We start from the raw sequence: 12983 nt of genomic DNA on the forward strand, positions 1-12983 counted from the left end.
TCTGCCGATAATACGAAGGAAGAGTTTCAGTTTGTCACGGGGGATAGTTTTGTTATTTCCTTAATTATTTAAATCGTTTTGTATACGGATTCCGTGTAATTTGGAATTCGAATTCTAATCGTGTCTGGCTGTAGCTCTTTGAGCAGGGTATAAATATAGACCCTAGGACCTTGTAATGATCTATCTATCAATCAATCAAACACACGTTTTTACTCATATTTCAGCATCTACTTTTCGACGACTTCGTCATACTTTTTTCCTTTTATTACGAGTTCTTAGGAATTCGTCGACTTAAGCTCGGCGTGTTCTCGAGTTCCGCGTGAGTACCTCTTAGCCGTGACATCCGGACGCATCGCTGTTGTCAGGACTAAAGTATTCGAGTTATCACCTTTGCCGATAGTAAGGTCAAATCGGCTGGCACGCCTTAACGTTTGAAATCGGATATTAGCCCTTTGTGTTTGCAGACCAGCTTTTGCACCAACAGTTACATAACAGACAACATTCAAGTTAACGTCAAATTAATGGAAATGGTAGAAGGCAACATGAGAGAAATATTTTAATGGCAAATTTCTAAAGTTGAATCTTCTGGATGCTATTTTACTAAACTTTGGTTCTTTCCATAATACAAATCTAATTTTATTATTTTATTTTTATATGAATTTAATAGAGCATTGACATATTATTCGCAAATATTAGTTTATATAAAATAAAATAAAATCCTATTAATATACATATTTTCTTATAACTTATTTCTTCTATTACAACGCATATAGACATGTTTTGCTAGTAATAAAAAAACCAAGGTCTGAAATTCTTTCGGATTTCGGCACTGTAGCATTTTTATTTTTATTTGACAAATATTATCGATCATGGACTAATTAGGTTTAAAAGATTCATCTCGTGATTTACGGACAAACTGTGCAATTAGTTTTTATTTTCGTCTATATCTAATGTTTTATGCATATGCTCTAAGATTTGATGTGACGAAGAATCTTAAAAAGTTTTGTGACGGTTAAAAAAGTTTTTGGTTTGCGGAGCCGCCAGTCCTAGATTGGGAAATCAACCACCTCATCCGTCCGCGCGTGCGCGTTGTCGCGTTGACACAAAAGTCCCTCTCTCCCTCCGAAAACCCTCGCCGCGGCGTTCCATTCCCCCTCGGCATCTCCGGTATCCATCCGCTCGCCATGAACGCTGCTGCAATCATCTCCCGACTTGGCCTCGCCACCTCAGGGTCTGGGGCCGGGTCCCACGCGGACTGCCGGCCGCCGACGCCGGCGGTGGGTTTCACGGCGGGGCCGAGAGCGCGCCCAGTTGCCGTCGTCGCCGCCGCCTCCTCCTCTTCTCCGGCGACCGGTGGCGTGGCGCCGGTGCCACCCCGCTCCAATCACTCGTAAGATCTCCATATTATCTCTTTGGACTTCCTGTGGGATCTTGTTCGCGGGACTAAGGCCTTGTTTAGTTCCAAAATATTTTGCAAAATGTGAATAGTACCAATTTCGTTTGTATTTGACAAATATTGTCCAATCATAGACTAACTAGGCTCAAAAGATTCGTCTCGTCAATTCCGACCAAACTGTGTAATTAGTTTTTATTTTCGTCTATATTTATTACTTCATGCATACGTCTAAAGATTCGATGTGACGGGGAATCTGAAAAATTTTGCAAAATTTTTTGGGAACTAAACAAGGCCTAAAGGTAGGACGCCGGTGCCCTCTCCGACTGGGGCCTTTCAGTTGTTATTATGTGTCGTAGTGCTGCGCGGATGGGACTGTCTCGAACTGGCAGAAGCCAAATTATTGTGGATCTGGGCGAGATTTGCTAGTTGGATTGTGCTGATGCTGACCAGGTTGTCATGTCGAAATCTTGCATTGCCGACCCTAACAAAAATGGAAATTTGGTATTGGTAGTGCTTTACATGATTATATACAGGGCGCATGAATTGTAAAGGACAATAGTTTCAGAGAACATAATCTTTTAGTAATTCTGGAAGTAGCTACACATTTTGATGTTGATCATTAGTGCAGTGGGGGTATCAAAGTTATCGGTTGCATTATTGTGATCATATTAATGTGAAAATTAAAAATCATTGTACCTTTGCTATGGTATTGTTTAAGAAACTAAACAATTAATATGCTACCAATTTCGTTTTTGCGCCATATGGCATGTAATGTGATTTAATGGTCTTGCTACTAGTATATGATTTGGATTCACAGGGTAAGTCTTTTTTTTTAACAGAGTATGTTGAAACACTAAAGAAATGCATCAGGTTTTAGATAATATAACCCAGGAAAAGCTAGATTTTTATTCACATGAAAAATGGAATAGATGGATGATTGCATTTTGTGAGAGTAAAGCATGAGCTTATGCTGTGGGATGTATGTTTTTTTATTCTCTTTCCACATTCTTAGTTATATTGTAAATATGGGTTTGAGTCATGATTGTTTCTTTTGTTTTCTATTTTTTTTAACTTATCACTGTTCTTTAATGAAATGCCCCGCATCTCTCCTCACTGACTGAAAAAAAAAACTCAATTGTTGATGTAAAACTCTAGGATGTTGTAGTGGGATCAATAGTGCAAAGTAAAGGCAAAAATGCTAATTCAAATGGTTGGTAAGATACATTATGGCGTGGCACATTTTTATACCTTAGGAAAAAATATGGATAATCTGCCAAAATAACGAATGCTTGTACTTTCTACCCTTTATTGTTGATATAGTTTACCTCCTCACTGATTGTGAAAAAAAACTCAATTGTGATGTGAAACTCTAGAATGTTGTAGCAGGATCAATAGTGCAAAGTAAAGGCATGTATAATACAAAAATGCTAATTCAAATGGTTGGTAAGATACATTATGGCATGGCACATTTTTATACCTTAGGAAAAAATATGGATAATCTGCTAAAATAACTAATTCTTATACTTTCTACCCTTTATTGTTGATATGTTTTACCAATTGGCACCAAAAATGGTCCTATTGGAAAAACATGCTAAAAGTGTAATATTTTCACTCATACAAATGGAGAAGCTTTCAGGATCAATAGTCAACAGATAAAACATGTTTATTTTCACTCAAATAAACAAAGAGTAATCTTCCATGTCTATTGAATTTTTACTAAAGTGATGTAAACTTTAATACAACTTAAACCTTTATTTTTCTTCTCAAGTTCAGTTCTATCAATATCAATTGAAAAAACTATTCTCTGTTATATGCTATTTTAGTCCTTTCCTTCCAGGAACCTAGGGAATAACTAATGCATGTCCATGAAAAACAGCGAAGTTGCATGCTTATAAGTGTTGTAAATAGTTCGATCCTGTGGCAAAGGCAAAATGCTATGCTATTAAGCATATGCAACTAATTATTTGTTATTAACAGCGTTTACTGCACTTTCTCACTGATGTGCCTCATGAATTTTCCTTAATTTGTAGGGTCATAAAGCGTCACACACTATCAGTTTTTGTTGGTGATGAAAGTGGGATGATCAATCGAATTGCTGGGGTTTTTGCTAGAAGAGGATATAACATCGAGTCATTGGCTGTTGGGTTGAACAAGGATAAAGCATTATTTACAATAGTTGTGTCAGGAACAGACAAAATATTGAACCAGGTTGTAGAGCAACTAAACAAACTTGTTAATGTAATAAAGGTTAGTCATTTTCCTGTGCCATTTGACTTATAGAATGATTGATAACTAATATGCTGTGAAACTCATTGCTTGTTGTTTTGTTCTTATTATTCTGTTCAATGGTGTATCTTGTACTCATAGCTTAATATTTCGATTAATAAACAGGTTGATGACTTATCAATGGAACCACAAGTTGAAAGAGAACTTATGCTTATAAAAGTAAATGCAGAGCGGGAAAAGCTACCTGAGGTACAGACATACTCATCTTTCAAAATGTATCTGCACCTTCTTGGCCTGTAACTCAAAATGAACATTAAATGTGGATCATTTTTTTGTATAGAGCCATAGGAAATATGGAAATTAACAACAGGGACATTACAGATCAGGTCTGTGGACCTGGCACTACTAAACTTTGTTGCTTGGCTGACATCTCTAGTTGTGAATACAGATAATGGGTTTGGTTCGCATTTTCAAAGCAGAAGTGGTTGATCTTTCAGACCATACACTAACTATTGAGGTAATATCTGTGGTGTGTCTTCGCTCGAAGATTACTGATGTTGTCTTTCTTATGGTTCTTTGTGGTTATGTTAAAGGTAACTGGAGATCCTGGAAAGATGGTTGCAATACAGAAGACTCTGAGCAAATATGGGATCAGAGAAATTGCTAGAACTGGCAAGGTCATTCTTGTTCAGAAAATAGTGAAAATATATCCTGATCTTGTTCTTTACTAGACCTAACATTTGTCTTATAGATAGCTTTACGCCGTGAAAGAATGGGAGAAACTGCTCCATTTTGGAGGTTCTCTGCAGCTTCTTATCCTGATCTCGAAATGGCAATACCTTCAAATTTCCAGCAAAACACTGGTGCGAGGGCAATCGATCAGAATACAGAAGGATCTTCAGGGGTAAGCAACCACAATTGTGATCTGACAATGATTTATGAATGATGTTTGCTTTAGCTTCTCTCACTGTTACGATGTTTTTCAACTGATATTTCCCTAGTTCTATGCTTCCTATTGATTAGCTTCATGTGGTCAATTGGTTCATCTCCTTGAATTGGTTTTAGTTGGTGCTCATTCTGTTGAATTGGGTACTAAGTAGTAAGTACAACTCCATTTGTCTTTCTGAGGATACTTCTTACTGCTATTGATAGTTTAGTTACATTAGTCCTTCCAATGTGAACCCTGTATGTGTGTACATGCACATGTTGTCATTTATATATTTTCCTATTTGCACATATCTGACATTGCAGTCAAATAGCATGAATGCATTACTTAATTTGTTTTTTGGACTCTTTTAAGTATTTTGGCAGTATCATTAATTACTAAAGTAAGAAAATACTCGCACATTCTTTTTCTTATTGGTGTAATGTTTTCTGAAAATACCTTTTATCATCCTCACACTGTTAGTTTGAGTTTGAATGAGTTTATTTATATGTGTTTCTCTGCTTCTACCCAGGGTGATGTTTATCCAGTGGAATCTTATGAAAGCTTCTCATCAAGTCAAATTCTGGATGCTCATTGGGGTGTTATGACTGATGGTGATGTACGGTCTTGTGTTCTAATGACTTTGAACTGTTTGGTGCTAGCTAGAGATGAACCACATCTAGTTGTACTCATTTCACTAGAAGCTATTGTGTTGTTAGAAGTTAAAAGACATGACCGCATGAGTAGCCAGAATCCAAATTCGAGACTAGATTATATATAACTAAATTGTGGTTCATAGTGAAGAGGGTTTTGTACCTATTTATAAGACATAACTAAATTCGAGACATGACTGCAACTAAATGTACCTATTTATAAACTAAACTAGCAATTTCTTGTTGCTTCAGCCAACAGGGTTTTGTTCACATACTCTATCAATTCTTGTGAATGATGTCCCTGGAGTTCTCAATGTTGTAACAGGTGTTTTCTCCAGAAGGGGCTACAATATTCAGGTTGTTCAAACCAATTTTGTATTTTATGCTCCCTTTATTTCGGTAATTGCATAATCCAATCCTTGCTAAACAGTAACCATCACTTTTGCAGAGTCTTGCTGTTGGTCCAGCTGCAAAAGAAGGAACTTCTCGCATCACTACTGTTGTTCCTGGAAATGATGAATCCATTGCCAAGCTAGTACATCAACTGTACAAGCTCATTGATGTTCATGAGGTAAAAATTAACATGCAGTTTGCATGATTGTTATAGAAGTGCTGAAAGTCATTTTGGTTTTCTCAGGTCCAGGATTTTACTCACTTACCATTTGTTGGTAGAGAGTTAATGATCATAAAGGTTGCTGCAAATGCTACAGCCCGAAGGGATGTCTTAGATATTGCTCAGATTTTTGAGGCACAGAAAGTTGACATATCTGATCACACAATTACACTACTGGTAACTATCATTGAAAGAATGTTTACTTGAGCACTTACCTCATGTAGCACTCTAATATTCTTCTAAAATTATGATAATTTCATCTACTTGTATAAAATCCTTGGGACAGTAGAAACACGTTCACCATTGACTTCATCATGCCGTTATGATCCTACCATTAAGTAACATAGTATATTGATGTTAAAAAGTAAAATAAGGTTATCTTCTAAAATTTTTAGTAAATTTCCATTGTAGAAGACTGCTTCAAAATTTATAGTTTTTTTCTTTGGCTTGGCCAATGATTTTCCCCTTTGTTTTTGATTAATAGTATGCATTCATACTTGTACTAATTTCTTTAATAAAAAAATATTTCCTTGGTGCCATGATTAGTGAGCAATAACCTTGTTGGCATATGCAGCTCACCGGAGACATTGACAGAATGGTTAGATTGCAAAAGATGCTGGAGCAATATGGTATCTGTGAGGTTTGTATTTCTAACTCACATTTATGTCTACCATTAGCCCATTACATGCATGATCCATGAGCAAATTTGTCCAAGTTTTCTATGTCTGGAGGAGTTTATCCTATGCTAAAGTGTGATGTGATTTGATGCTTGAAAATATATTGCAATAACTACCCGTACTCTTTGCCCGTCCCTTGTGCAGGTTGCACGAACAGGACGGGTTGCTCTGCTCCGTGAGTCTGGAGTTGACTCCAAATACCTCCGTGGGTTTTCCCTCCCTCTGTAATTCACCATCTGCAGATCGAGATAGCACTCCCCGATTCAGGTCGCACGGCCATTTTGAGGAATCATTCAAACATCCTAGGGTGAGAACTGTAGACACAATATATTGTGGGGGTTGCTACGTTCTATGTTATTAAGTTTCTTGAGTATGCAAGTATATATCACGCAGCACCTGGGCAGAAACCATATTCGGTCCAATATTTTCATTGCACAGGTAGTATAGTATCCTAGTTGAAGGAAAGGCAGTATATATTCTTTTTGAACTTAAAGGCAGTATATATTCAGAAAAACCATATTGCTCAAACTAATGTGCTGATTGGTTTGGGGTTTCTGGGCCGCGATCAGTTGGCACCATGAATAGGGACTTGTTTAGTTCCTAAAAAAATTTGCAAACTTTTTCAGCCCATCACATCAAATTTTGCAGCACATGCATGGAGCATTAAATACGGATAAAAGAAATAATTAATTATACTGTAATTTACGAGACGAATCTTTTGAGCGTACTTAATCCATGATTTGACAATATTTGTCAAATATAAATAAAAGTGCTATAGTGTTTATTTTGTGAAAAAATTTTGGAACTAAACAAGGCCTAGATTCCCTTGCTTGGGTTTAGGCCTTGTTTAGTTTTAAAAAAAATTTGCAAAATTTTTCAGATTTTCCGTCACATCGAATCTTTAGACGTATGTATTAAGTATTAAATATACATATTTTTTAAGCCTAGTTAGTCTATGGTTGGACAATATTTGTCAAATACAAACGAAGTTGGTACTATTTATATTTTGCAACTAAACAAGGCCTTAGTTGGGCTGGTCTGCAGTCGATGATTACCGTGAATGGATACTGGCCCATTTAATCTTGAATACCACTCCCTCACTCGACGATGTCAGGTCCAATTCCTCGCAGAGTGCACAGACCGCTGCCCTTGAACAGCCGCGACTCCCTGGGCCTTGGGGACGTCCCATCCATGTCAATAGCGTTTTGGCTTTTCTAGCTTTTGTTACACTGTCTAGGTTTTTTTTTTTTGTTGAGATTACACCGTACAACGCAGACAGTCAACATGTACGCACAATCACCCCTATGAACACACGTACGCAAATCCTACTTCTATGAGCACTTTCGAAGGACTAAGCCGGCAGATCTTAAAGTTCACGAAGTCGGAATAAATCTAGAATAAAGTGCCGCACCCAGAATTTGAACTCTGGGTGGGAGCCCCCCAACCAATGGCTTTTGCCATTGCGCTGTGAACCCCTTGACACACTGTCTATTTTATTTCATGCTAGAGGGTTTTTGGGCGAAAGCCTTGGCGTCGTGTTTCTCCTCTCATCCAAGGGTGAAAACCCGGTCCACTTTAGACCTGACGGTGGCGCCACCGGCATTGCTCCCTTCCTAAAGACGTCACATCAAGTTTATCGCCATAGCTTCAATGTGAGGTGTGGGTTTGTGATTGGAAGTTGGAGCTGTGCTTTGGTGTTTGAGCTTACAACGATGACCTGTGGCGGCCATTACCTACCCCGTCAGGGTGACTAGTGTGCTGCCATTGAAAGTCAGTGCTGCTGTTACCTTGGCTTCCATGCTCCGCAACGCTGACCTACAGTAATGTATCATGTTTGTGCTCAACTGTGTTGCGTGGGGTTGTTAGCCCCTCGGGTGCCATTTTGATAACTCGGTTGCCTATATTTTATTATTTTTTCGTCGTAATTTAGCGGTAGAGCTCCTACTTTTGTTTCTTTTTAAAAAAGAAATGCCAATATTTAGGAGAGTGGAACACATGGAGACGGATATGAGCAAACATTATCTCATCTCGTTCGAGGCAAGAGGAGTTTATACAATAGCAAAACTAGAAATTATAACTTACAATTTGATCTAACAAACATGCCCATGCCCATCCATACGTAATGAACCTATAGCGTTGGTGCATTTTTTTATTGGAATGCGACATATCTGATGAGTCTCAATGTGCATATATTTCAAGATATTAGTACGAGGCGCGTGCCCTCGCATGCGTCTATGGGCACAGGGAAGTTTTTGAAGATGGGCAAAACATGTTGGATATATAGATAGAATGATGAGTAATAAGAGTTAAAACATACGTTCAAAACGTGTATATTACACATATATATTGGTGCATAGGTATATATTACATCTGGTTTTCGACATGATAGAGTAACTTGCAGTTTCTTTACCCTCCTTGATAACTAAAGGATAATGGGATTGGCCATCAAAAATACACACTGAAGCATCAGTGCACAGTGGAAAGAAAAAGTACTTCATCAAAGTTAGATAAATCATCTGAATCTTCTTGGTATCATCCAGAGATAGCAACCTCTGCGGGTTACAATAACAATTACTTAGAAAAGATTAATGTCATAATTGGAGTCTTGCATCGAAAACAAAATTCCAGGCAAGGTAGCCAATGTTCTAGGTGAATTACCTTCAAATTCTCATATATAGCATGTCTCAAAGTCACCATTGACCAAAAGATTATTGAAGAGATCTGGTTCATTGGACTGATGAAGTTCAGCTCGAGCATTTCTGAGTCGTTTCTGGTTGTGCTTTTGTGTTTCAGTAACTCTGTATATCCAATTGAGCAGAGAATAAATCAAGCATGTGATGTAGTTTATGATTAAGAATGAGATAACCCATCACATGAGGTTATCCAAAGACTTATATTTCATGAACCACAAATATACCGTGGCCAAAGGCGCTTCTCTACTTCCTCGAATGATAGAGGGGCAGAGGGTACAAAGATGAATATTGCTTGAAGAGAAGAAGCCCTCACGGATCGAGTTCGTTGTGCATTAATGTCGAGAATACACCTCTCGAACGAAAAAACAATGAAAAGATGAAGTAGCTCACCTTTCAGAAATTTATATTAAAAGTTGTAGTAGTCTTACATTTCCCTCATCAATAACAGATTCGACTCCTTCATTACCTGTGCCATATACATTTCCATGAACACGGGCAAACTCAAGAAATCTGCCCTTGCTTATATGTTTCTCTCACTTGCTTCTTTCTGTGAAGTGCCATTGAACACCATTTATTTCCTTCTCGACCTCGTGTCTAAAAATTCTTAAAAACATAGAACTCACACTATATCCATATGGTGCAAGTGAACATGGCATATGATCAGCGAAATTTACCTGATCTGTAAGAATCTTACCGATAAAGTCTCGGTCTTCCTTTTCCTTTTTCTTACTTCGTATCCTATCAAAAGGGACAACCATGTACATATATGCTGGGAATGTATCTTGTGGATTCTTTGTGAACACTATTCTTGTGTAGCAGGTGAATTCAATTATGTGTCGTCCAGTAACAGGCAGGTAAGAGGATTGAGCACTTCTAACTTTGAACCTAGTGACAGTATAGACTTTCTCAGCGTTTAAGAGCGGGCTTTGTCCTGTGCCTCGAGCTGTTTTAGGAATTTCAGCATACATAACATTTCTCTGTTGCAATTTGGAAATAATAGATTTGAATATAAGAGAACGTTTCTTTATACTAAAAAAATGAACCATGCTTCGAACGAACAGGGTAATATAATCTGTATAGAATAGAAACGCGGGAAGGTTTAATACTATAAAATCAACAGTGAGCCAAGAAAGGTGAAATCGCAAGATCTCTTAAATAACTGCCAGATCAAGGGGATAACAGGAGGGTACAGTGAAAACTAAAAAAAATGAACCTGATATAAAATGAACAGCAGAGCTATGTTGTTGAAATTACAGCTTACACATATGAGATTACAGCGCTAATAAGAGGATTGGATCACATCTAAACAGATGCAAAAAATGGGAAAATAAATAAATAAATCTAAGCATGAAAGGCAATTGTAGCTTGACATCAAAAGTAAAATTAGGAGACCTAACTGGCGATGGAACCCGGTGTTGCGCACGCAGAGGTTGTTGTTTTTCGTTATACATATCTAGAATAAGTTAGCAAATCACATTTATTCATAGCAGAAAACCGCTGAGGCCAGCAGGAAAGCAGTGGAATAAATCTTCATTAGCTAACATTCAGGTAACACAAAAGAGCACTTCCATCTTTTTTTTTTTTGACTGAATCAGTAGGGGAATCCCCTACCTATATTTTTTGCTTTTCAATTAAATGAAAGAATGAATATTTCCATCTAGCAATCTGTAAATCTTTGCTGGCCACTGATTCATGGTGTATAACCAGGAATGGCACAACACTCTATCATTTCACTGTTGAGCACAGCTTGCATAGAGAAACATAAAAGGCAACAAGGTATGAGGCCAACCTCCTCAGCAAGAATAAAGCAAATGGCGAAGAAGCATGTGAGAAAAGCTGCACAGTAGCAGAGAATGAGAGGACTGGCTGAAAATGAACCCAAAATTTACCATAAATCCAAAACTATACCAAATCAGTATCAGGCAAATTAGTATCTCACTCACCTTATCCCGCAACCAAAATCCAATTGCACAGAGCTGCACAAATGAATAGGATCAGTATCAGGCAAATTAGGATAAACCTCCAACATAGGGAAATTCAGTTTATAAGAAGCATGAGAAAGTACAACAAACAGAAAAAAAAAATGGATAACTCCAGGAAAGAACACTGAACGTCACACTGGGATGCGCTGCTTCCACGTCAGCTTCTCTGGCAGCTGGCAGTGGCTGCATGAGTGTACTGATGGATCAATGCCTGCCAAGAGAATAAGATGCATGAGGCTCTTCACTCTCATCTCAAAAGTACCAGATCATATGAAACATGCAACTTGAACCGACCTAAGAGCTCGCAGCCTTTTGAAATGCCGAGAAAACATGAAAGTAATTTAAAAACGGAACATGACACTGGGAGATGCTCCTTCCATCTAAGCTTCGACGGCAGCTGAAGCATTGGCTGCATCCGTGTACTGGATCAATACCTGGTAAGAGAAGCTGAGGCTCCTTCGTTTCAACTCAAGACTACCAGATAGGCTCCTTCGTTTCAACTCAAGACTACCAGATATATCTAACATGCAGCTTTAACTGACAAAGCCTGCAGCCTTCACTACTCGCTCAGCATTTTTAAGGGCGGGTCAAAACCCTCTGTAAGGGCGACTAGGCCACCTGCCCTTGTCCAAGCGCTCAGCGGCTGGTTTTTCAAGCCGCCCCTACAAATACATTTCTAGGGGTGCCTAGAAACACCAGCTGCTCTTGTAAATGCTATTTATTGGGGTGGATTTAACACCGGCCACCCTTACAAATGTTATTTGTAGGGGCGGTTCTAGTACCAGCCACCCCTACAATGAATTTTTAGAAAAAATAATTATATGCATATAAAATCTGAACCCACCCCACACACACTAACTATATAACTATTACTCTGTAGCTACAAAATAACTTATTTTGTAGCCACTTTGAGTTACGATAATTATTATATTAATTTATAAGATTATAGTAACTCTTTACTAAGTGGTTTACTATAACATTATGGTAAATATCCTCATGTGTTATAGTATCAAACTATCGTAAATATGTATACATATTATCGTAAATTAGTATATAAAATTATCGTAAATAGAGGTGGCTACAGAATAAATTATTTTGTAGTTAGCTACTGAATATACTCTCCATATATATATATATATATATATATATATATATATATATATATATATATATATATATATATATCCACAAATCACAAGCCAAATTATACAAGTCCAAGTCCAAAGGTCCATCAAATTGTTATCAACAACCTAGAGATAGCCTTTCAAGCTCACGAAGGTGTTGGTATCTAGGATTGCTACCTAAGTCGGAGTCTCGGTCATGGTAAGAGCCTTTGACCTACATAATCTCATCCAATATGAAGCCGCAAAGGTCACGACGAGCTCAGTTGATCATCCTTGTACTATACCTTTTCTAATTGTTCTCTTCCATTCACTGCAAGATAACAAGTTTAGGTCTAAGCTTTCATAACTTAAACTAAGTTTTTATACTATGAGCAAAGAAATTTAAACTTACCAAATTCGGGTGTCTCCTGTAGGTACTGGTGTTACTCATCATACCACATATGTAATATCCACAATGTTGACTCCTAGACCTGTGTGTGTTTTGCACATGGAAATGTTAATGCTATTGACAACCACATAATATAGTGCCAAAGTAAGTTACACTTACCTAACATAGTGTTTTAATACCTAAATCGTGCTTCCTTTTTGGACAATGCCTTTTGTGATGTTCCTTGACATAGTGCCTGAATGCCCTGTTCGATTGATTTTAGCAAATGCAACTTGTTAGTATGCAAAAATGAACGTTAAAGTATAT

At 37.7% G+C, this 12983-nt stretch overlaps 1 protein-coding gene across 1 annotated transcript; it reads left to right on the plus strand.

The window, feature by feature from the left end:
• Positions 1075 to 7022, plus strand: LOC8076795 (acetolactate synthase small subunit 2, chloroplastic). Its single transcript, XM_002449182.2, has 12 exons — positions 1075 to 1390; positions 3427 to 3643; positions 3788 to 3871; positions 4071 to 4139; positions 4216 to 4299; positions 4374 to 4526; positions 5080 to 5166; positions 5453 to 5557; positions 5649 to 5771; positions 5838 to 5990; positions 6388 to 6453; positions 6635 to 7022. Exons 1-12 carry the CDS (start codon positions 1185 to 1187, stop codon positions 6716 to 6718), a joined length of 1431 nt encoding a protein of 476 aa, XP_002449227.1. The 5' UTR covers positions 1075 to 1184; the 3' UTR covers positions 6719 to 7022.

The sequence above is a fragment of the Sorghum bicolor genome, chromosome 5 (genome assembly GCF_000003195.3).
Source record: "Sorghum bicolor cultivar BTx623 chromosome 5, Sorghum_bicolor_NCBIv3, whole genome shotgun sequence".
NCBI classification, from domain to species: Eukaryota; Viridiplantae; Streptophyta; class Magnoliopsida; order Poales; family Poaceae; genus Sorghum; species Sorghum bicolor.